The following is a 22718-nucleotide window of genomic DNA, read 5'->3' on the forward strand; positions in this document are numbered from 1 at the left end:
CCCCCACACGCTGAAAGCCGTTTGAAATAATGTGAAGCGCCCCCCCCCCCCCCCCCCACCGCCTCAAATATGAACTTGCTTACAGGTGAAGGTCAGCCAAATGTATCCATGGACTGTGGAGATGTCGCCGTTAGAGACTACAGCTTGTGAAAGATACTTACTATATATATATATATACATACATATATACGTATATATTCTACAGAGCCCCCCCCCCCCCCCCCACACACACACATTCCTCCCCTCCTCTCTTTTTACCCATCTCATCATTTTCTTTGTGCGAGAGGTCAACCTGGCCGCCAGTGATGTGATGGCGTCTACTTTAGTGGGGGCCGATTAAACCAGCGCCACCTTTTCTTGAGTGATCTCCGATGTCAGCGCCAACAGGCAGGGGGGGGGGGGGCAAAGGCCAACACATTCTTTAGTTTGCCTCCTAATTCCGGGGCGTTTAGGGTCGCCTCCTATGGTCAAATACATGACGGACTGCCCCCAGTCCCTCAGTGTTGCTGTGGTTTATCATATTGGCAGTCCTGTTTCTTATGTTTTAACAACGTGTAGGCCTGCCGTTAAACGATATTTCTTTATGTTTAATATCGTTTACGTTAAACGATATTTCTTTGTTTAATATCGTTTACGTTAAACGATATTTCTTTATGTTTAATACCCTTTAACGCTGTTTGTTTGGTACTACGGGAATCACTGAAACGTAAGTTCCAGGTTTTTGTATTATTTATTTATTTGACTTTGTCGCAAACCTTTTCTTGTCACAAAATGACAACACGCAAATGAGAAATTGAGAAACATCTCAATATAATTTTTTCCCTTAAAATCATATTGCTACATTTGCGTACGGACTGTACTCTGCCTTTTGCCGTACTTTGCTGCTCCAATTCCAACACACAAATTAAATACCAAAATATCTTTGCCTTCAACACAATCCAAAGGGGGACACGGTAATTGTACACTCAAAAGTCATAAAACATCATATCATATAAAAAAAGGCCACACGTGACTTCACATCACACCACTTTGCGTTATGTGCTTTCAAAATAAAACATTTCTGTATGAAAAAAGACAAAGGATATAAAATCCAGTTTGGAGAAAACCCTTTCCTGTTCTGCACAAAGCAAACCATGCTTGGCTGATTTTGCCGAGCAAGAACTTGAGAGCTTTGACTTAAACACCTTTGGGATGAAGGAGAAGGTAAATTGTGCACCAGGCGCTCTCTCAGATCCACACAGATGCTATCGTGCATGAATGGACTCAAAAATCCTCCTTGGAGCTTTTAGCCGTGCAAGAGCGAACCAACTCCATGTTTTTGTCCCTTTTCATTTCCTGTAGTTGATATTTCTGTGAAGAACACGTATCGTTGTTCTGTCAGAAGGCAGCGAGGAACCTTAACGTTGTAACGTACGTCCGGACGATAAGCATCTGCTTTGAGACCTGCAGTTAAAACGATGCGGCTAAAAGAACAACACTTCCCATGATGCTTAGCATGCCAAAATAGAAAGTAGTGCGTTTGCGCAATAGAAGCTAATATCACACGTTTTTAAATATTGAGCGCAGGTAGGATTGCAAGGTTTATAGCGTGTCGTTCTGCGTCCCACATAAGAACGTGGGTGCAGCTTATAAGGAGGGGTGCTCCACACTCCGGCATTTCCAGCACGTGTGTGGGTGAACATATGGAAACACGCCCCCGGGGGTGCGTTCGCTGACTGCCAACAGCCAGCAAACACAAAGAATTCAAACATTGTCAGCATTTTTCCCAAACATGCGTCATCCTGTGTTGACTATTGAGTTGATTCACCTCATCCAAAGCAGCTTTTTTGTGAGAAATGTTGTGTGCCGTCTTTGTGTGAGTCCCATTCTCTCTCTCTCTCTCTCTCAGTCATCGCCACATGTGGTGCTTACTCGATGGCGAAAGAAAACACAGTAATATGTCATTCTGTACATATCAGAGGACCCACTGGCAAGGGTCCGAAAGACTGGGCCGAAATTGTTGGCGGGGAAGGAAGAGTGCTGCCCTGGTGTGCTGGGAGACAAATTGGGAGTGACAATTGGGTGATGAGATGCTCTGATAAGTACAGGAACACAAATGCACAAACCTGTAATACCTGTAGCATTCTTCAAGGAACCCTGACAAGAAAATGACTTGATTGCCAGCCACCCCTTGAAGAATGTTGATTTGATTATTTTCTGGTTCCATATGATCTTCAGCGCTCTCTTTGGAGAGCTTCTTTTGGTTCTTTGGATTTTCTGTTGATGTTGTTGAGCGTAGCCTGGCGCTGATGAGGCTACAGCTGCTCAGAGCTGGATGACGTTGTAACGCCAATCTCCCTATATCTGTCTGTCTCTCTATATTTCAGGAGACGGCACTGAAACCACCACACTATGGCACACTCTGTGGCACAGGTACAGCCCGCTCCCACAGGATTAAAATCAATCTCTAGCTCCCACTACCTAAAGAGAGAGAGAATGAGAGGGGGGGCAGGAGGGAGGAAGTGGCGAGGTGAACTACTTTACTGCCTCCGCAGCCTCAAAGCTCACCTCCTCACACAAACACGGGACACATGGAATGGAGGGGGGTGGGGGGGGGGGGCAGGGGGGGCTTCATGTTGTCCTGCTTGAAACTTGATCAAGATGTGCTGGAAGTATGAACTGTGATTGAGTCCAATGCTATGACCTAGCGCTCCGGCACCCACGCTGTAAAATAGCTGTCAAATACGGTCAATAGATCTGTACATGAAATATGAAACAAAAAGTTGGCAAATTTGTGTTTGGAACAATGTCTCCTCCCGGTACATTTCTTACATGTCTCATTTCAATTTGCAATGATGCCCCGTTTGTAAGGGAGGTGCACCGAAACGTGGCCTGCTCTTGCTATTGGTTACAGGTTTACAGGTTTGGTGTTCCTGGGTGGACTGGACCATTGAAGTCTAGTGACAACATATCGTCATCCCTCGTTGATCATGTTTAATTTTCACAGTTTGGGATTTGAAAACCAGTTTACAAACTGGTTTGTAACAAATAAATATGGTTTTCAACATGGTTAGAGCCCCCTAGACATAAAATAACACCCCTACAGTCACAGTTACACTTGTGTTAGCCAATATAGTAGCCATCATACGAGTAAACAGGGCATTTTAGACATAAATTAGACTTGTGCCGGTGTATGTTTGCTAGAAATGTCTTCCGGTGCTGTAGAAGAAAGCAGTGGCGGCAGACAGGAAGTGACGCCGAGGGGGTCAGAGTTGACGTTTAGGGATTTTTGATCGGGATTTCGATTTTTGATATTGTGCTATTACTAGTGGCCGGTGTAGAATACCGCATATTGGGGGCGTCACGAACTGAGACGGTACGTGATGATTGGCTTAATGAGAACGAGACAAGATGAGATTTGCAAAAATGGAAAAATACATGATAAAATAAAAATATATATTACGTCTACTAATTTAATTTCTACTAAACTACGTATGCTTGCGGCTCGCCTAAAGAGTGCTTGCACAACACTCAACATGAACAAGAGATCCGAGTGGTCAGCTGAAGACAGTTGCTGGTCCAATACCCCGAGGTCTTAAAGAAACACCACCATCAAGGGTGTGGAGATACGCAACCAGTCAGAAGTTTGAAGACGCTTTATCATGTTATTGTATGAGAAAGTGTCTACAAACTTTGGACCGGTTGCGTAAGTACTTCCTGCTATGCCCACCCATGCAAAGGAGGCATCATTGGAATTAGCAACACGTGTATTGGGAATGAGCATTGTTCCAAGGGAGAAGTATAATAACATGAAACACACATTCCAAGCTTTTTGTTTTGTGTTTATGATTATATGTATGTATGTGTATTACCACAGAGTTGATGGTGTTTATATTTATTGAGTACATTTCTTTTTTTGCAAAGCTGCCTGTTGGCATTTTATTGTCTTAATTCTTTTGCATTCATTTCCACATGAGTTTGCTCTCGGAACAAATGACTTCAAATGTTTTCATGCTGCAAAGTCTGCTGGGGGGGGGGGGGGGCGGGGGGGGGGCCCCGAGTGCATCGTCCAATCACGGCGGACGCTCTTTTTCACCTTTTCACCGTCCCACATTTTTGTTGCACAAGAGCATCTGTGAGTAGAAGAGAAAGTGCCCTGCCCTGACCCCCCCCCCCCCCACACCCCCGCACCCCCGCCCCGCTGTCAACAACTGCGCTTCTGATCACCTCGTTGTTATTACACTGGGAGGAGTGGTCGGACACGTTTAATACTTTGGGCTAAGCCACAATCACAAGGGACCGGCTGGGGGGGGGGGGTTATAATCAAAGGCTGTTTATGTAGGGCAGATTTGAAGAGCGCTAAGCCTGACCTTTTGCGTGTCACTTTAAATTCCCAAGTTGGGAAACGGTGGAACCTCCATAAAGACATATTAAGAAAACGACTCCAGATGGAAGGATGAATCATTGGACAGGCGTTTGAGCGAGAGTAACTTGCTTGCACTTCTTTACACTTGCAGAAATATTTTTTCGCGATGACGAGAACATTGGGCGCCAGACCTTGTGGCCTCTTGTTCGGAGCATCGTCATCTTTTGTACACACATCACCCAGCAACACTACGGCACACGCGGTCCCGGTGTCATCATTTCCGAGTAGACGGCAGGGTGACGTGTTGACGCTGATATCGAAGCCTGAGATGCGTCCGCATTCCGTCCATGCAAGCGTAGAATTAGGCTAATTGAAATAGGCGTCGCCAGTCTGCTAGAGATGCGCAGACCGCCGGAGCGCCGCCTGCATTGTTGGTGAATGATGGAGATTTTTTTGTACCAGCAGCCCCTCTGATTTCGTGCCACGACTCAGCCGACTGTGTCTATTTTAAAGCTTTGAATTGTGTTGAGGCGGGTTGTTATTATGGAAGGAGGTATATTCATGTAATTATGGTATCAAATATATTCACTTCCGTGTAGGAGCCACAGTATGACGTATACATAGCATCTTAGCACTGTAATGATTAGATTTGCCTGATTGTCAGGGAAAACAACAACAGAAAAAAACACTCAGAATTTTGGAGAGCTTGTATTGTTGTAGGCCAGACGGACAACCTCATTTTGATTCAATGTGACGTACAATATGCACCTTACATGATCTTTGTGTTTGACTTTGATTTGCCAGTGTGGAGAAAACTGTAACTGTTTTATGTATGTGTGCGCTTCAAAAATTTATTAAAGTCTTTTGCATTGTATTGAATATTCTGATGGCTCTTTTTTATTCATTGCTTGCATCACACGGGCCGTTGTTTCTGTCCCGCCCACCGCCATTCATTCTTAATCCCACTTTGGAGACCCCTGCAGCACATTGCTCGTCAGCTAACTATGACTTTTATGGAGTAGCACATGCGCACATGCTAACAAATTCTACTGTATTACACATGCTAACAAATTCTACTGTATTAACATATGTGCACATGCTAACAAATTCTACTGTATTAACATATGTGCACATGCTAACAAATTGTACTGTATTAACATATGTGCACATGCTAACAAATTGTACTGTATTAACATATGTGCACATGCTAACAAATTGTACTGTATTAACATATGTGCACATGCTAACAAATTGTACTGTATTAACATATGTGCACATGCTAACAAATTGTACTGTATTAACATATGTGCACATGCTAACAAATTGTACTGTATTACACATGCTAACAAATTGTACTGTATTAACATATGTGCACATGCTAACAAATTGTACTGTATTAACATATGTGCACATGCTAACAAATTCTACTGTATATACATGACTAGAAAAAAGGGCACTTCGCTTTGTCAGATCAGTGAACAAGCCCATGATTCGTAGGGACTTTGCTCTTTTTCCCAACATTTTTGATGTTTTTTCCTCCAAATTATTTCAACTTTTTTCTTGAATAACCTTCAGAAATGTTCTTCTCTTAATATTTTGACTTTACTCTTGTAAAATCAAAGCATTTCTGCTCTTTTGTTTTTTTCATTTTTCAACAATTTGAACGTAATTCTTGTATATTTTCTTCCTGTAAAATATGTTTAAATTATTGCCATTATGGAATTTCATTCCATTTCATTTCATAATTTTCCAGAAATGACAGCTTTATTGTGTTGTTTTTTTCTACTATTTTTCTGTACAATTTTGATATTTCAACTAAGTACCTAAGTGGGGTCCACGTGTGTTGAACGACCCACATCGGAGTCTCCAAGTACCGTAAAGTACCAAGTACAGTAAAGGGTGTTTTGTGATAAATAAAAAAAAAACACTATAACACGGTCGGACCCAGGCATCAGTAACACGACGAGATGTGCGTCATGATGTACGCTAACTGGAGAAGGCACGCAAACTGAGACCAAAAAAGCTGCTAATCAGGGCGGACGCTAACCAAGGTTCCGCTGTACAGCAACAACTTTTAGTAGAACGTTCTAGCAGGTTCTTTTGGCCCATTTTGCTAGCAAGGGTGAACTTGAGGCGTGTGGCGTGGAGGTGCGTGGTCATTCCAAGCAAGAAAATCCCAATTTCCTCCCATATTGCAACTCTTCAACACAACTCTGAGAGAAATACGGCTCATTAGGAACAGATTACAGATAAAAAGTTATGGAAATGCGGTAGAGGCTCATCCTTTGAAGCCCTCAAACGGAAGCTTTTTTTGGAATAACAGCATTTTGGCGGCTCTTGTGCTGTACAGTAGCGCTAAAACACAAGCGGGATGATGCGAGAAGGCGCCGCGCAGTAACCGCTGCTCCAACTCTGCGTTGGGGCCCATTTGATCCAAAAATAGCCACTTGAAGGCAACAAAACAAAGAATAGACAATGAGGAATGTTTAATTGCTAATCAAAGTTATTTCATATTCTCAAACGGGGGAGCTAATCAGTTCCCGCTGGGGAAAGTGTCCTTGGTGGTTTGAGAAAACGGTGGAGTGATCTGGTATCGGAGCATAAATGTCAGCCTTCTATTAATAGCATCGTGTAAACCTGCCTACTTAAAAACTCCTGGTGTGGAGATCTTGGGATAGATGTGTGTCTTTGGGGGGGGGGCTTTATGGCTATATTTTCCATGCTATGCAAAATGAGGTGATGGCGTTGAGCGACTCCTGATGCTTTTTCTTTAGTCAGCTCACCGTGACTTTTGTCATCCATATAAGATGTAAGTGTTAGAAGTGTTTCCGTCATGTCTTCTTGGCATTATGTGACTGTGGGAAGTGTTTTTGTTTTTTATGGGGTGTATGCTGACATATTGATCCATGACCCATGAGGACATATATTCAATTTGGAAGAGCAGCACGGAAGCCGGCACGACGCATTGTGTTTGATGACATAGTTTATAATGCAATGAAATATCAGCTATCGGAACAACAGGCCCAGCGGCTCATTGGGTTGCGGCGGTTGAGGCTTCACATATGGTCCTCATTAATTGGATTATTCTTGGGCTCTTATCCTTTTTTTCCCTTATTTGGCGTTGCCAGTCAGGCTGCAGCTCCAGAAGTACAATAACCAAATACTCTGGCAGTACTGCTGCACGCTTGTGGACCGTGTCTTTTAAAAGGATGATCACGTTTAGACGTGCTTTCATTTGTTTCAGACGTGCTTAATAAGACGTTTAGACATGCATAAAACAACATGTCTGAAGCATGTTGTTGTATATGCATATACATACGTATGTATGTGTAGTAAACCCTCTTTTATTTTATATTTTTTTGAAAAGTAAGTTTCTGTAAAGTAGGGTCTCTTATTATAAATGGAATATTTTTGTAGGTATAAACTGTTCATGGCCTTCTAAATGCAGGTTTTGACATCATTAGAGCCCTCTAGACATGACATAACACCCCTAATCACCTTTGCATTCCTATTAGCCAACATAGTAGACATAATAAGAGTAAATAAGGGATTGTGTTGCTATAAAACAATAAAACTAAAAGGCCAGAGTGGCAAGTGAGTGTTAGCTTGGCATGGCGCGTTGGCACAATTGTGCCATGAAACATTACAGCACAATCACTGACACCTAGTGGCCAGTGTAGAATACTGCATGGCACTCCCAATGTCTTTTTATTTTATTTAAAAAATTAGAACAAATGATGTCATACGTCTTGTTATCACACACAGTATGTCGACACTGTTTCTTAAAAAAAACGTTGGATGATTTTGGACGACTTGCTCTGTTTTACGTTTACACATTGATACACCAGCACATCAAAGAAGACAATATTTCCAAAGTTTTTTCCTATACGATTGTGTACACAGTCCCACGGTAGTATATGAATAGTATACAGTACATGAAGAATCCACCATGTTCTTGCTGGCCAAAAACCAAAGTACAGAGAAACGGAGAACAAACTATAGTATGTTGTCTACCTGATTAGTGCGGGCCTGCAAATGTACTCGCTGTTTCCCTGTGACCTTGACACTCCATCTGCCCAACCGACTTCTCTAATGAGTACAACCTAAACCAGAGAGGGCAAATATGGCAAAAAAAACCCCAACACATTTTCCATTTTTTTTCATGCTGCATTGATTTTTGGTCCCGTTGAGACGATCATTAGCTGTAGGAAGTCACCTGACAACTCAGCCGTCAGGTCCATGATCACCTTCCTCTCAATTCCGAAGCCTTGATGTTACATATTTTAACGTTACAGATCCAGAATCAGCTTTTGGCCAAGTGTGCTTACACAAACAAGGACTTGGTTTCGGTTAAAAGAGACGTCCACAGACACTTACGAAGTCACTAAAGTGGAAACCCAAAGTACAAAAGCTGTAGAAGCTGGAATTCAGGTGTGATGATAACCATAGCACCAGACGGTACACATGTGGCAGCTCATTACAACGGGAGCAATACAGTTAATATAAAAATACTGTGCATACTGTACTCAACGATGCCAAATTTAGCATGGAGCTGAGCGCATAATGTCATGTTATGATGTTATGATTGCATGAAAGTGACCACAAATACTCGTCAACAACTAGCACATATTTAATCTGCTTATTTAGTCACATTTTATTCCATCACCAACAATGTTACTGTAACTACCGATGCCTTAAGTGAAATGATGCAAGTGCCGTAACCCAAGGACCACCTTTGTTTTCAAATTAGAACACCATGGATGTCAACCTCGGAATATATGGAAGTTCCATGCTTTTCTTGCTTTGCACGATTAGCGAATGAGCAAGTGCGGCGGGGGCAATAGCGGCCGTCTCAGCGGGGGCTACGCAAGACGATGCTGTCTTTCAGTCGCACTCCACTCAGGGCAACGCGTCACACAATTGGCGCACAATCACTGCCAAGCTGAATAATTCAGCCCCTCCCCCGCCTCCATCACCAACACCAGCACCTCATCCTCGGCTGCGGCGGTCCAACGCCTGTTGTGTGTACAACAATCAAATCAGTGTGGAAGCGTGCCGAGTGGTTCTTTCTGAGACGCTCAGCAGCTCGAAAGCCGCTAGATTGTTTTCATTGAAAACAATTCCGTTGATGAAACAAGGTGCGGGGATCGAAGGGACATCGATTGCTGGTGCAATCGTTTGTTCCATGTTAAAGGTGTGATCAAAACAGCGGTTGTGTGTGAGGACCACATGCGTAGCCGTTGTAGCCACGCGAGGCTAATGTCTTTCTTTCTCTTCCAGTGAAGAGAAATCCATCTGGGTCCCTCGTCAAGGATTACAAATGCTGCTTTTTGGCTATTTTTGGCCTGCCTGTTCCAATGTTGTTGCATCACGATAAGTGAGCTTTACAAGCATTATTTATGTGACACCCGTGACATTTTCATCACCCCGTTCCCCATTTTGCCCATTTTTTCAGCAATCATGGCGGAACATTAGTTGTACTCGTGTAGCCTTACCGCTAATCCTCCTGAACACAGACACAATATCAAACAAAGAGAACACTAAATGAAATGGTCCATTTCTCCTGTTGTGATTTGTTTTTGTGCGTGTAGCGGCCACGCTACAGATGGCGCATTTACATTCCGCGTACACTTGACCCCGCAGACGCAGCTTGCATTGAATTTGTCCCTCATTTCATCCAGCCTGAAACCTGACCGGCAATCTATCATGCTGCTGGGGCTAATAAATGCACTTTTCCAACCTAGCCGCATCCCACTGCGGGTCATTGTTCAACTCTATGATGTTGTCAGTCTCGTGTAAAGCAGACGCTTTGCTGAAGCATCACTGACCCGGGCCATCAATTAGGAGTACACCCTAGTAATCCCTAATTGCTTCCAGACTCAACCGTTATAATTGAATCTCCACAAAGTAGTATTCCTTACTTATATGTTAAATATGTTTGTTGTGAGTGAGTATTTAAGACCGTATTTAGACATGAAATAACACTCATACTGTAGAGTCACTATAGGTGGCATACTGTAATAAAAAAATACAATCCGATGTTTTAGACATGGGTAAGACGGTAAGCGGCCATCTTTTGTGTCCCTGCAGTGATGCCGTAGCCTGCATGATGTGATGTAATCAAAGAATAATATGAGTGTAAAGGTGACTATAGGGGTGTTATATTATTTCTACCGAGCTCTAATAATGTTTTACAAACTCATAAACAGGTTTCCGATGCTCCGACTACAAAAATATTACATTTATTAATATTGAACGCTACTTTGTTGGCTGGGATAAGCTCCAGCATACGCCACAACCCTAATGAGGATAAGCGGAATAGAAAATAGATGCATGGATGGAATCCTACTTTGCGGAAATAACCCCCCCAACCCTCCCCCTTTATCTATTGTGAGAAACCCAGTATGACGGACATTGTCATGACAGGACGCCAAAGGGAGTCAGACTGAAAGGCAGCAACTTAAGACATTGTCCAAGAAGGACCATGTGTGATTCCTGGTTAATCCTGGTAATCCCTGAACAGATTTCCTGATTTGCCTTTGTAAAAGAGATTGGGAGATGATAAGATGGCCGTCTCCTTAGAATAGCTGATAATCTGGTTTGAACAGAGGATTCAGGCGGGGAATTTATCCTGCCTTAACATTTGCCCACTCAGATGCATCTGACGGGGGGGCACATGTGACCATAACCCTTCACCCACTTCCTGTCTGGGCAGACTACTTCTAGGGAGGAAAGAACAGCGCAATGATAATCAATGTTGTTTATTTTGCCGCTTGACTCTTTAAGTACTTTCAGCCAGATTATAGGCTTTTGCTGGGGATAATCGGGAGAGCACAGACAATTGCCTTTTTCCATCCTGACAGTAACCTCCCACAAAAGCGTAAAGAAGGTGATTTAGAGCAGATGCCGACACTTAATTCCCGATTAGAACCACTGCAGAGCCTTGTAAAGTTATCCGGACGACGCATAAATCGCTGCATTTTAAACTCGTCTGGTTCCAATTTGTACGACCCGAATGTGGTACCTGAAGAATTACTTTGCACTCAAAGCCTCGCTTGTGCGGAATCGAAAAACTGCTCCACCGTGAGTGGCCTTCTCCTGTCGAGCTCAAAGTGGAAATACAAAACAACCAAGTTCCAATGAATCGATACTGTTCCCTGGAACGGTCCATGAATGGATCCCCCTGCTAGTCCGGGTAGAAGTACGTATCTAGACCGCTGGTAAGGAACTACCCCTCTGAGCATTGGACGCTCGCATTGGCTGGCCCGCAACCAGAGTGACCATGTTTGATGATGTCATTTTCATAACAAATATCACCATTGCCTACTAGGTACTTTTGCTTTAGACCCCATTCATGTTGCGTTACGTTCTTAGTCTGGAAAAGAACTTAAAGAACTTAAAAATATCATTATTTGTCATGTTAACACGCGCACAGTAAAAACTATGACATTTTTAATTCCCCTGAAAAGATGTTTTGCAACCGACCCCCAACCAAAGCCGAGGTCAATTGACGTTTCAAAACATGCCTGCATTGTTTTGGGACTGTGTTAAACAAAAAAGCCTTTTATCCTGTCAGATTTTTTTCATTGTATTTTTCTTATAATTTATGTGGACCCAAACTAACGCATTGTCTTCTCATGAAATATTTAAAAAATCACTGGATAGTAGGAGTACATTTACTTTTGTCCATCTAACTAAAGATGTTGTAATATTCATATGATTGCATGCATGGCTGCATCTTATCCGCTAACACACCTGCAACAAAGCCTAATGAGAGCAGCTCATTAGCCAATTAGTGCCTTTGCGTGGCACGAGTGGAAAGGAGAGTAGCGAGCGAGGCATCCCATGCATTTCTTCTCTTTGCAGTTGCACAACCTTGCACAGAGCTGTCAAGCTCAATCTGGGGCACACACGCACACACACACACACACACACACACACACATTTACACACACACACAAGCCAGGGTCCCAAATGCTATCCCGCTCAGACTTGCACAGTGTGCAGGATTAATCCGCACATGCATAATAACCTGCTGATTTCTTTTGTGTGCTGGCTTCAATCAGGAGGAAAGCAAAGGTGCTCAAAGTGAAAGGAAGATGGAAAAAAAACCGAAACAAGCATTTGAAAGAAAATGTGAATACCTGAATGCTGTTGCCGCATTTGTACGGGAGCCATGACAGTAGCTCCAGTTACTTCTCCACACGCGGTGATGCGGCTCCAATTCACAAATACATCCAGGAATATCGAGGAATCATCCACCCAGCCATTAGCAGGGACTAGTCGGTAAACCACAGAAGTGTTGCATGAGTGTACTCTCTAATGGACCTTTATATGCGCCCATGTTAGGGCTCTCATTTATACGCATAACAAGGTTTTGACGGAATCACTTTTCTGTGCCTGAAAGCAGCTCCGCTTTTTGTGGTCCATTTAGCCGCATAATATCCTGTTTTTATTCAACAGCGGTTGCTCACGTACAATATTCTTGGTGTGCACCTGCGATGGTGCTTCACAATAAAGTGTAAAGCTAGCCGGGCCTCTCCAGACATGAAAGCATAATAGAATCAGGGAGATTCAAGTCTTCTTAAATAATGTGTGCGGTATCCGTCCGCGGTCGTTAAGAATTAATGTGCGTGCGGTCTTCAAAAAGGAGCAGAGGCTGATTGGCGAGATCAGTGGCACAGATTATTACATGTCATTTTGACAGCTTTTGTTTCAGAGGTCTGCTGTGCTTGGCTGCTCAGACGCTCGAGATGGAGGTAGATGGCTTCATGTTGTGCCGGGCCATGGATTTTAGGGCAAAACACTTGCGATGCGCTCATCTTTTAACACCCTTTTTACAATTTTCTTTTGCACAGCAGAATCATTTGGTGTGTTTCTTCCTCGACTCACATTTAAGCTGTTCTTAGTTACTATGTGGCTCTACGTGGAAAAACATTGGCCACCCCTGGGTGTGTGTATACACATATATATATTATAAGTGGGTTTTATAGTCTGGAAATTACTGTATATGATATTAATTGTTATTCCTGGGTAATGCGGGATGGCGGTCTTTCATCAGCGCCACTCGAATGTTATTAGTTAGTTATTTCTGCTGTTTCTGCGGTTTGCAAGCAACCCAATGTCGTTTAAATAGTCGGACCAGGATGTCTCCTCGCCATCTGCTCATCATCACCTTGTTTTCTCTTTGGTTTCAAGCGCTTCTATTTGCTAGCACATGTTTCAACCATCCACAGCATTCTTCCAAAGAACGATAGCCAAACGTCAGGGTGGATCGCCGCGGCATCACGCCCAAGTTCCCTGCATGTATTACTTCAGTCTCACATATAGACCGGCGTCGCTTCTGATGGGGGCCACGTGTGTTGAAGCCCAAAGGTAATGGGCGGCACTTCAGTGAATTGCGCCGACCTTATTGTATTGTGTGGATGATTGTGTTGTGCTCCCTCAGATAATGACTCTGCCCTACTTTGACTTTGAGGCACTGACCTGAAATAAGGCACACAAGTGAAACCCGAGCCTGGATGAACCTGGAAGTGATTAAGGTCACCCAGACGCATCACATTTGTTTGACCCCCCCCCCGGTGACTCGCATCGACCGCTGTCTGCAAATCCTCTGGGAGTCTTTTGTGGGTTTCCTCCTCAATGCAAACATCGGCCATTGATAACATGCTCGGGGAAGGTGTCAGGATGATTAAATACAGCCATGATAGAGGACTCACATTTTTTAGCTTCCCATTGTCTTTGGGGGGGTAGAAGAAAACAACTTGTTCTCTCCTTAAAATGACATCTGGTGTGTAGATCGGGGCCAACCAATCAAAATTCAACTTGCCGCACTCTTCTGTCATCACTGAAAAAAAAGCCGTGGCAGATCTGTGCCAGAAAACAAATATTTTGTATTCATCGGCGGCCCTAAATTTCTTTACATTCTGCAAGGACGTGACAAAGAGGAAAATCGATGCACAGCACAGCTTGCCGCTACCTCTGAGTCCAATATTGCTATGCACTCACTATGAGAGCAGACTGCACAACGAGCGAGTCACAGAGGTCACAAATAATTCAATGGCAAGTATCAGTGGAACTTCACAGTAAAGCCGCCCAAAGCAGCGCGTCCATGCAGGGAAATGTGGGAGGAATCCTGCTGACTTTCTGACAGAATACGCAAATAAATCCCAGATTTTTGAAGGAGCAAAGAAGTGAATTACACTCATATTTAATTACTGATCATTTATTTATCACTGCGACTGAAAAGATTGATGTTTCCAGACTCATCGCCGTGATACATACACGCCTTGATGCTCGCGGGACGCAGGGATAACACGAGAGCACGCCGATCTCCTGAGGTTGGCACGCGCCGGGTGGATCTGCGGTGTGTTTTTGTGTCTTGCTATTCTGCTGGGGATCGGCACACGGCTCCCCGCCACCGCCATGGCGCACGGATAAAAATGACTCCTCCTCTGGTGTGAATGAGGCAGGGATACAATAAAGTAATGAAGTCGCGCTTTTGAACTTTTCATCAGCAATCTGTCGGGACGTTCTATTTTTAGGCGCAACAAAGAAATCGCCAGGGGTGTCCGGTCTCTGGTGGAGTTATGGAATTTCATCTGCTCACAAGATTCCCACTCCTATGTGGGCATTAGTAGCCTAGTGAATGACGGGATCGTAATGTGGGGTTTGACCCGCCTACATTATGTATCTGTAGGCCCACCCGCATGGCACCCGTCAGTAGGGACGCATCGCTGGACCAGACAGCGATCAGTATGGGATGATTTCCTGAAAAACAGTCTGTGATTAGCATAAAATCATAAATAACTTTCAATGCTGTGGTGATCCCTGCGTTGATCCCCTGCCATTTTGGGTTCCTTATTTTCATAACAGCCAGGAGGGTACAGCCAGGCCTTCCGGGTCCATGGGCATTAGGGGGATCTTGGACTTGTGCTGACTTTAGCCCACCACACGGCACCCCCGGCCAATAGCAATCATCAGAAATAAATGGAAAATATGTAATGAATCCATGGGATTTCCCTCCCGGATGACGGTGTCGGGTACGGGTATGAACCCGCATGGAGGCGTCAGCAGGAAACACTTTGTCATGGAGACAAATGGAGCTGATGAATACTCAGCATGATGCTGTGGTATTTGTCATCTGGTGTTCTCCTTCTAATGGCTTCACTGCTGAGGATCCAGGTCAGTGAAGGACAAAGCGCTCGCTTGCAGAAGTTAAGAGAATACTCTTTAAAGGGCGCACTAAAAGGCAAAACCCAATTGCTGGATTCTTACTCACATCCTCCTTTGCTTCCTGTTATATCCATATTACACTGAGCACGACCGTTATATTTGCTTGGAAGATATTTAATCTTGACCATCCCATATTCCAGCTTCGACCTTGGCAACGTGGATTTGCTGATGCAGTGAGGTTGGATCTTTGTGATATTTCCCAGCCTTTTTGGCAAAGAGGAGGGAGGGGGGGCAAAGCAACCACGTTTGCCCTGTGAAGATAACGCTTCAGAGGTCATTGGAACACCCTGATCTTACTAGCATGTGAGTCGGGTCATGTGATGGTGTCCTGTGTACGATACAGGATGTACTATATACTATAGATACGTATATCCAGGATGTATATACTATAGATATGTGTACACAGTATGTATGTATATACTACAGATACGTATATACAGTATGTAGGGTGACTGCGGAGAGTGCAGAGGCTTGCCTCCCCTCATGTATTCCGACACTTAAAAGCAATCAGCCGCTACATGAAGCACACTTGAGCTTAATGAGATGCAATATACGAGCAGTAGCAACATTTCTGCTTTTACAGTGCATACACGATTATGATGAATTTTGATTGACTCGGACTGAGAGGCACTCGGTCAACAATATGTCTACCATTATGCTTATAGTTTGCACTGCACAGCATTACAGTCGTTTCTATTATTCATGCTAATATTATGTGCTAACACAAAACTGAGCCTTATTGTACAGTTCATCAAGTGAGTGGATCCCTTGGGGCCATATTTTTTTTCATAGGTTTTCTGTCAGGATGCTACGGGTCAGACATTTAAAGATCTTCTGAAGCACTTAGGGATCAGTTCTCTTTGTTAAAGAAAGAAGCCTATTAAATTTAATGACTGCAGAGGTCAGAGCTCATATTTTTCTACATTTGTACTTTTAAACCAGGCACAATATTCAACCCTAAGACCGTTCTCACACTGGCGTGTCTGTTTGAATTGTACTAGAGTTCATTTCCCCCCCGGGTGTGGAACATTCAGTAGTGTATTTCATCTTAGTGTAGTAGTATTTCATACCATCGGATCGATCAAGAATACATGACAATGTTTGAATTCAAGAAATTAATTTGAACAAATTCATCATTTCAATAAACAAATCATGTATTTCAATATCTCCGTCGGAACATGTTGTCCCCATCGGTGGGTGGGCGCTTTCCGGGTACTCCGGCTTCCTCCCACATTCCAAAAAGATGGATGTTTGGTTAACCGGAGACTCTGAGCACAACACATTTACAGCAACACACCAAGGATGCATTTTATTTATGCCGCCTTAAATGGCCTATGTTCTCTTATGATGCTAACTATCCATGTGACGTTTATTTTCCTGAATTAGACAAGGCCTGTGTTTGCACTTATAGCACAATGCTGTCCGTCATGCTTATGTTGGATATATCATAAAAAGCATAGAAAATGGAAATCCACATGCGCACGGTGGATGGAAGTGCTTCTGAAACGTCCTTGACTACATTCCAAAACAAAGCATGGAACAGGCGGCGTGCGAACCGACACACATTCCCCGGCAACGTGAGGATTCTGGCCTTTTATCTGCTGGATTGTGTTACTAAGGGACTTTTTTCCCTCCCTCTTTTGTCTTATAACGTCAAGTGTCAAACTCATTTACATGAGCTTAAGGGCCAAGCAGAGTTAAAAGGAAAACATGCCGCTGCTATGAGGAAAATAAAGATGCCGTAAGGGCTGTCTAAAATACGGCAACAGTAAGTTGAAAGAGAAGCAGCAGGAGGAAGAGACTACAAAATGAGAATATAAGAAGGGCTCGTCACCAGTAAAACAAAGTGTGAGCGGCTCAATCGGACCAAAACGTGTGTGTCTTCACGGAGCTGGCGGACTGGCCGAAACGCTACAATGATTAAAATTCATGAGCTATTGAAGAAGAGTGGGCTGCCAGTGGAAAAGATGGCCAAAGGATACACTGATTTTATTTTCTAATTGCCAACATGCCCAGCTATCGGTTTACCTTGGATGAAAAGCAGGCGGGTTCCCACACAGATCCCAAGTGCTGCTCACTTAAGACCGATTGGGGCCTGGATTGTGCTGGCAGGAGAATAAAGTTGGGGAAGCAAAGCGCCGTATTGGCTCATTGCCACATTTTAAGCGAGAAACAGCTGATGTTTCTTAACTTGCAGGCGGGATTTGTAAGTTAAGCATTGCAACGCTCCACTCCTTGCGTCGTCAGACTGTCTCGTTCGGCGGTGTAATCTCAGATTTACTGCGAAATAACAACGCAGGGCCTGCCTGTTCTGCAGTGTGTAGCGCTTCCCAAATCCAGAAGAGAATAACAAGAAAATCCAGTGTTAGACTTTCATCCGTGCACAATATAAATAAGTAAATTATCAATTGTGCTTAAAGAGGCGTACAATGTGCAGAACAGAGAACATTGTGTTGCTGGGATAATCCCTTCCAAGATTTACCCTGATGTTGCCTTGAGGGGGAATAGAGGGAGCGAGATCTCATTCCCCCGTGTGTCTCTATTGCTCGCCTCCGTGGATACATCGCCACTATCGCGGCTCCTGATCAGCCCTGCTTAGGTACTGTATGCTGCGTCGTGTTCTTTGATATTCCAGCTAATCCATCAAGTGAAGAGATTTAGCCCCAGATTAAGGCGACTCGATGAACCTCTGACTACGTGCTGCCATTGCGCGTCGTCCCGCAGCCTTTTCTTGGTGTACTTGAACGTGGGCTTGAATGTGTGTGGGGTTGTTCGGCAGGGTGGATGTCTCCATCTCGTACGTGGGCAGGATAGCGAGATTATTGCTACCTTTGCTTCCCCGAAGCGACTCGAAAGCTTTGATAGGCGCTTTTGCGTTTCACAAATGAAAGGCAAAACACACAACCTGAGAGAGCTAGATTCTCTACAAGGATGCTTCTAGTAAGAAAAGAAAGCCCGGAGTAGAAGGAGTACTTCTGTGGCACCACACTGGATGGAAGGGCCAAGAGAGTAGATGTACTCTACTCTCATCGTGAAACTGACTTGGGATGACTTGGGATGTGTTCTGACTCGCCCATTTAGCAGAGCCAAGTCTGCGCTGATTATTTTGTTTTACCAGCTGGGGAATAATGCCAAGTGTCTTAAGCAAGTTTTACATCCAAAAGAGTAGATACTGATGCTGGGGAGACCAGTTAGCTCAACAGCCAAGGTCCAGCATAAAAAGCATAAAAAGACCATAAGTAAGGATTAGTGTTGCAACGACACATCTTCAGTAGGGTAAAACTAACCTGTCTCACGACGGTCTAATCCCAGCTCCCGTTCCCTATTAGTGGGTGAACAATCCAACAAGTGCAAATGTGTGATTTATCCAAAAAGAGTGGAAGATATTCCATTCCGAACAGATGTGTTCAACCTTGTCATATTTGTTTAAAAATGGTGCGTTTGTTGTTCTTGTAGGGCTGATCATATCCATCCATCCATACATTGTTTTATCCGAGGTCGGGTTGCAGGGGCAGCAGCCTAAGCAGGGAAGCCCAGACTTCCTCCTCCCCAGCTACTTCATCCACGTTTTCCCGGCATACCCCAGGGCGTTCCCAGGTCAGTTGAGAGGCATAATCTCTCCAACCTGTCCTGGGTCTCCCCCAAGGCGTCCGGGAGGCATCCTTTCCAGATGCCTGAGCCACCCCATCTGCATCCTCTCAATGCGGAGGAGCAGCGCTTGTACTCTGTACGTATCTCCAAGGACAGCCCACCTTCCTACCCGTGGACCCGGGATCTTTGATGATCCCAAAGCTCATGGCCATGGGTAGACCGTAGACCGAACAGGTCAGGTTCGTATTCACCACAACGGATTGATGCATCACTGCAGATGATTATAAAACCGAAAGACCAGTTCTAGAGTGGCTCAACATATCGGAATACATATCGGTGACTTGGAAACTACTTATGTTTTATTTTTTTACTGTGCAGCCTTTGGTCACATGACACAAACACAAAGACACACCATCATTCTTTTTTTTAATGTTTTGGTCCAGATGAGAGCGTATGGAAGTCTGACCGGAGCCAATTAGTACATACCTGAGAGGTGCTGCCAAGCAGGAACGCACAAACACGCATAAACTTGGACATCTGTTTTCACTTCATGAATTCATCAGCGGGATAATTCTGTATGCACAATTGCCTGAACCAATCACGGGGAAAAGCTCCCCCCCCCTTTACCAGGCTCCTTGAGTGCTGTCACTAGTTATTACAGCGTGTGCTATTTAGCAAAAGTGCATTTGCAGTTTGAAGAGCATCCCGAGATATTAGTGGTATCTAATTGCATTACCTGAAGGACTGATGGCGCCAGTTAAAAAGGCTGGCCCCAGTTCAGGCTGTGTTGAAGGCCAGCACTCCTTTCCAGGCTGTACGTCACGGGTCCGACTGGAATCTTTTGTCGACTAAGTGATTTTCTGACAGCTTTAAACCTCCACTCACCAGCCCAAATACCCTAATTCCCTGAGCAATCGTACATCTCGCCATTAATCCACTTTCATCCATGCGAAACTCCAACAATGACAGAATGATAATAGCGGCTAATGCAGCCAAATTTTGATTGCACAAGTCACATTTCTTCACATTACCTCTCAGCTCAATCGATGTGTGGCTGCTTGTTTAGCTAGCAATAACGTACAGTATAAAATGTCCCAGGGACGCAATCCATACTCATGATCGCCAGCTGCGAGGATTTCTTTGGCAATTTTTTTCCACTTCCAAACTGAAGAAGGCATTTGTCTTCTTTGCTCATCGGATAGCTCCTAAATAACCGCTGATCACCGTGCTTGCATCGTTTACCTCCGTCCATGCCGTGCTCTGGCCTAACGGACACAAAATGGAAGTCCACAATGTGCACTTCTCATCGGGATGATGCATCTCCCGGACAGCCCGATGTCGTTTTCCTCAAGCCAGGGGCAAGTCTTGATGACTGAGAAGACAATAAAGGGAAAGTGTGAAGTGACCCTCACGGGATATTTCTCTAGCACCCTCTGTTTCCACTTGGAGATTTAGTAGCGACTGGAGGGGCTTTTTACCTCGCAATCCTCACCCGGTCCAGCGGGACTCTCATCTTGGGAATAGCATGCCGCTTTTATTGAGCAGGGAGTGGCAGCGGCGGGAGACGAGGGCCCTCAGAGACACCCGCATGTTTTCCATATTAAACTGCAGCGAGGAACGGAAGGAGGCTTAAGATCTCACGGCTGAGATGTCTTTCATTTTCAGTGTCTGAACAGCAGCAGAAGGAGCGTGATCAGGAAGGCTGTGTCTCCGTGGTCCGTGATTTTATGCCCGTTTGTAGTCGCACTCCCTTCGCTCATTTCTCCTTTACCCCCCTATGTATTAGCCTGCGCCCCCCCGATGCGCCCGTACGCCCCCGCTGCCCTCTCACTTCGTCACATCTTCTCCTTCTCTGCATCGCTTCCTTCACAGGGTAAAATGTCTTCTGGCGTTTCTCTATGAGCGACGACTTTCAGCTAATAAATTGCTTTCTTTCTTCAATGAGGCTTAAGGAGCGGTGATAAAAAATCCAAAAATGAAAAATAAAATAAAAGCTTGTTGTGTGCCTGGTGGAGAGTGCTGGGGAGGGCAGGAAAAAAAGCTGTGTTTGAAGTTCAGATTAATCTTCAGGGAGTCGCACCTATTGGGACTGTTAACCTTTAGCCGTTCAGCTATAAAGCAAGTGAGTTCCATTAAAATACATAATGCATGAGGTGCCGAGATTGCAAGCCATTGATCAGCACTTGAATAAATTGAGTTGAAATCTTATTAACATAACCAGTTATACATAAAGTGACATGAATCAAATGCAGGATAACACCTGCAGAAATTAGCCCACGCTATTGCCGTTAGCTGGCCAATGTGCAGCAGCTAACCGTGACATCCTGTACATAAAAGTAAATGAATTACATCAAAAAAAAGATTATAATGTAATGACGTCATAAAGTACAATATAGCGTAAGTACTTTATATTGTCTTAGCAAACAGGTGCTTTTACCCTTTGCATCGCTAATATTGCCATTTACATTCATTCATTCATTCGTTCATTTTCTACCGCTTTTCCTCATGAGGGTCGTGGGGGTGCTGGAGCCTATCCCAGCTGTCTTTGGGCGATTAATGCCATATACATTTCTGGAAAAATTGGAGTTTATTGTGCTCTTTGAGAATGTGTTTCATTCCATATTCGTTGACAACATTCCTCACAAATTCCAAATAAAACTTCGGACCACTTATTTGCGGAAAAACAATGATCAAGAAAAAGAGAAGAGCCGTTTAAAGAGCATTTGTTGACCTCTGAGCAGCAACCAACGTTCTTTGGTCTCCACCATCTTCTCCTTCTTCCTGCAGTCATGGCGTCATTCATCCTTTTACTCGCCATGGGCGACACGCACGCACATCTTGACTCCTGTCGGCGTTAGTGTACACATGCCTGCGTGTAACCGTGGCGACCGCCCCAAGCCCCCGCCTCCTCTGCAGCACCCCCCCCCAGTCTTCATGGAGCGTGTGCGTGTTCTGCCTTTTAAAGCAATTAAGCCTTGACCTGTCATTTTGACAGGCAGCCTCAATCCTCCAAGACTATGTTGTCGAAACCACACACGCCACATAACGTTTCCCCGCCCCCCTCCTTCTTGTATCAGGAATAATTAGGGCAATGAATTCAGGTGGGTACCCGGTACAACATATGCGTTCTTCAGATTAGCTGCATCTCCATCTTTTGGCCCCATGCAGACTGGGAGATGACCCAAATTAAAAACACTTCCCCAGCCATCCCTCAATCTCTTGTCCCGCCCCGCCCCCTTAAGATCCCGGCCAGACTCCCCCTTCAACAACACCGCAGACTCGCAGCCAATAGCGGACACTCTTTAATCAAGTAGCGAGTGTAGCTTGCACGCATCACTTGCTGACTGCTCTGTTTCATCACGCTGTACGCCGCTTTAATCTCAACCGCTGGGAGGTCCCACTCTGGGATTTTAATTCATGCTTAGCAGCACCCCCCCTGCAAAAGTAGTACTGGAGCTGTACACGCCGCCTTTGGAATTGTCAACATTTAGTGTATAAATAAGTCCAAATATTGGACCTCTATGTTAGGATCCTGTCACCAAGGTCA

General features: G+C 44.4%; 1 protein-coding gene across 6 annotated transcripts in view; it reads left to right on the forward strand.

Moving 5' to 3' along the window:
• The window catches only part of pcdh11 (protocadherin 11), a 136045-nt gene that overhangs the window by 18881 nt on the left and 94446 nt on the right, over positions 1–22718 (forward strand). The window contains exon 4 of one of the 6 annotated variants that reach the window (XM_058063962.2): positions 2367–4014. The exons of the other annotated variants lie outside the window; for them this stretch is intronic. Coding sequence (XP_057919945.2) covers positions 2367–2450 — 84 coding nt within the window. The 3' untranslated portion in view covers positions 2451–4014. Of the gene's footprint in view, positions 1–2366; positions 4015–22718 lie in introns of those variants that run through there. 6 annotated transcript variants of the gene reach the window in all.

Source organism: Doryrhamphus excisus, linkage group LG22 (assembly GCF_037039965.1).
Source record: "Doryrhamphus excisus strain RoL-2023G ecotype Guam linkage group LG22, RoL_Dexc_Guam_v1.1, whole genome shotgun sequence".
Classification (NCBI taxonomy): Eukaryota; Metazoa; Chordata; class Actinopteri; order Syngnathiformes; family Syngnathidae; genus Doryrhamphus; species Doryrhamphus excisus.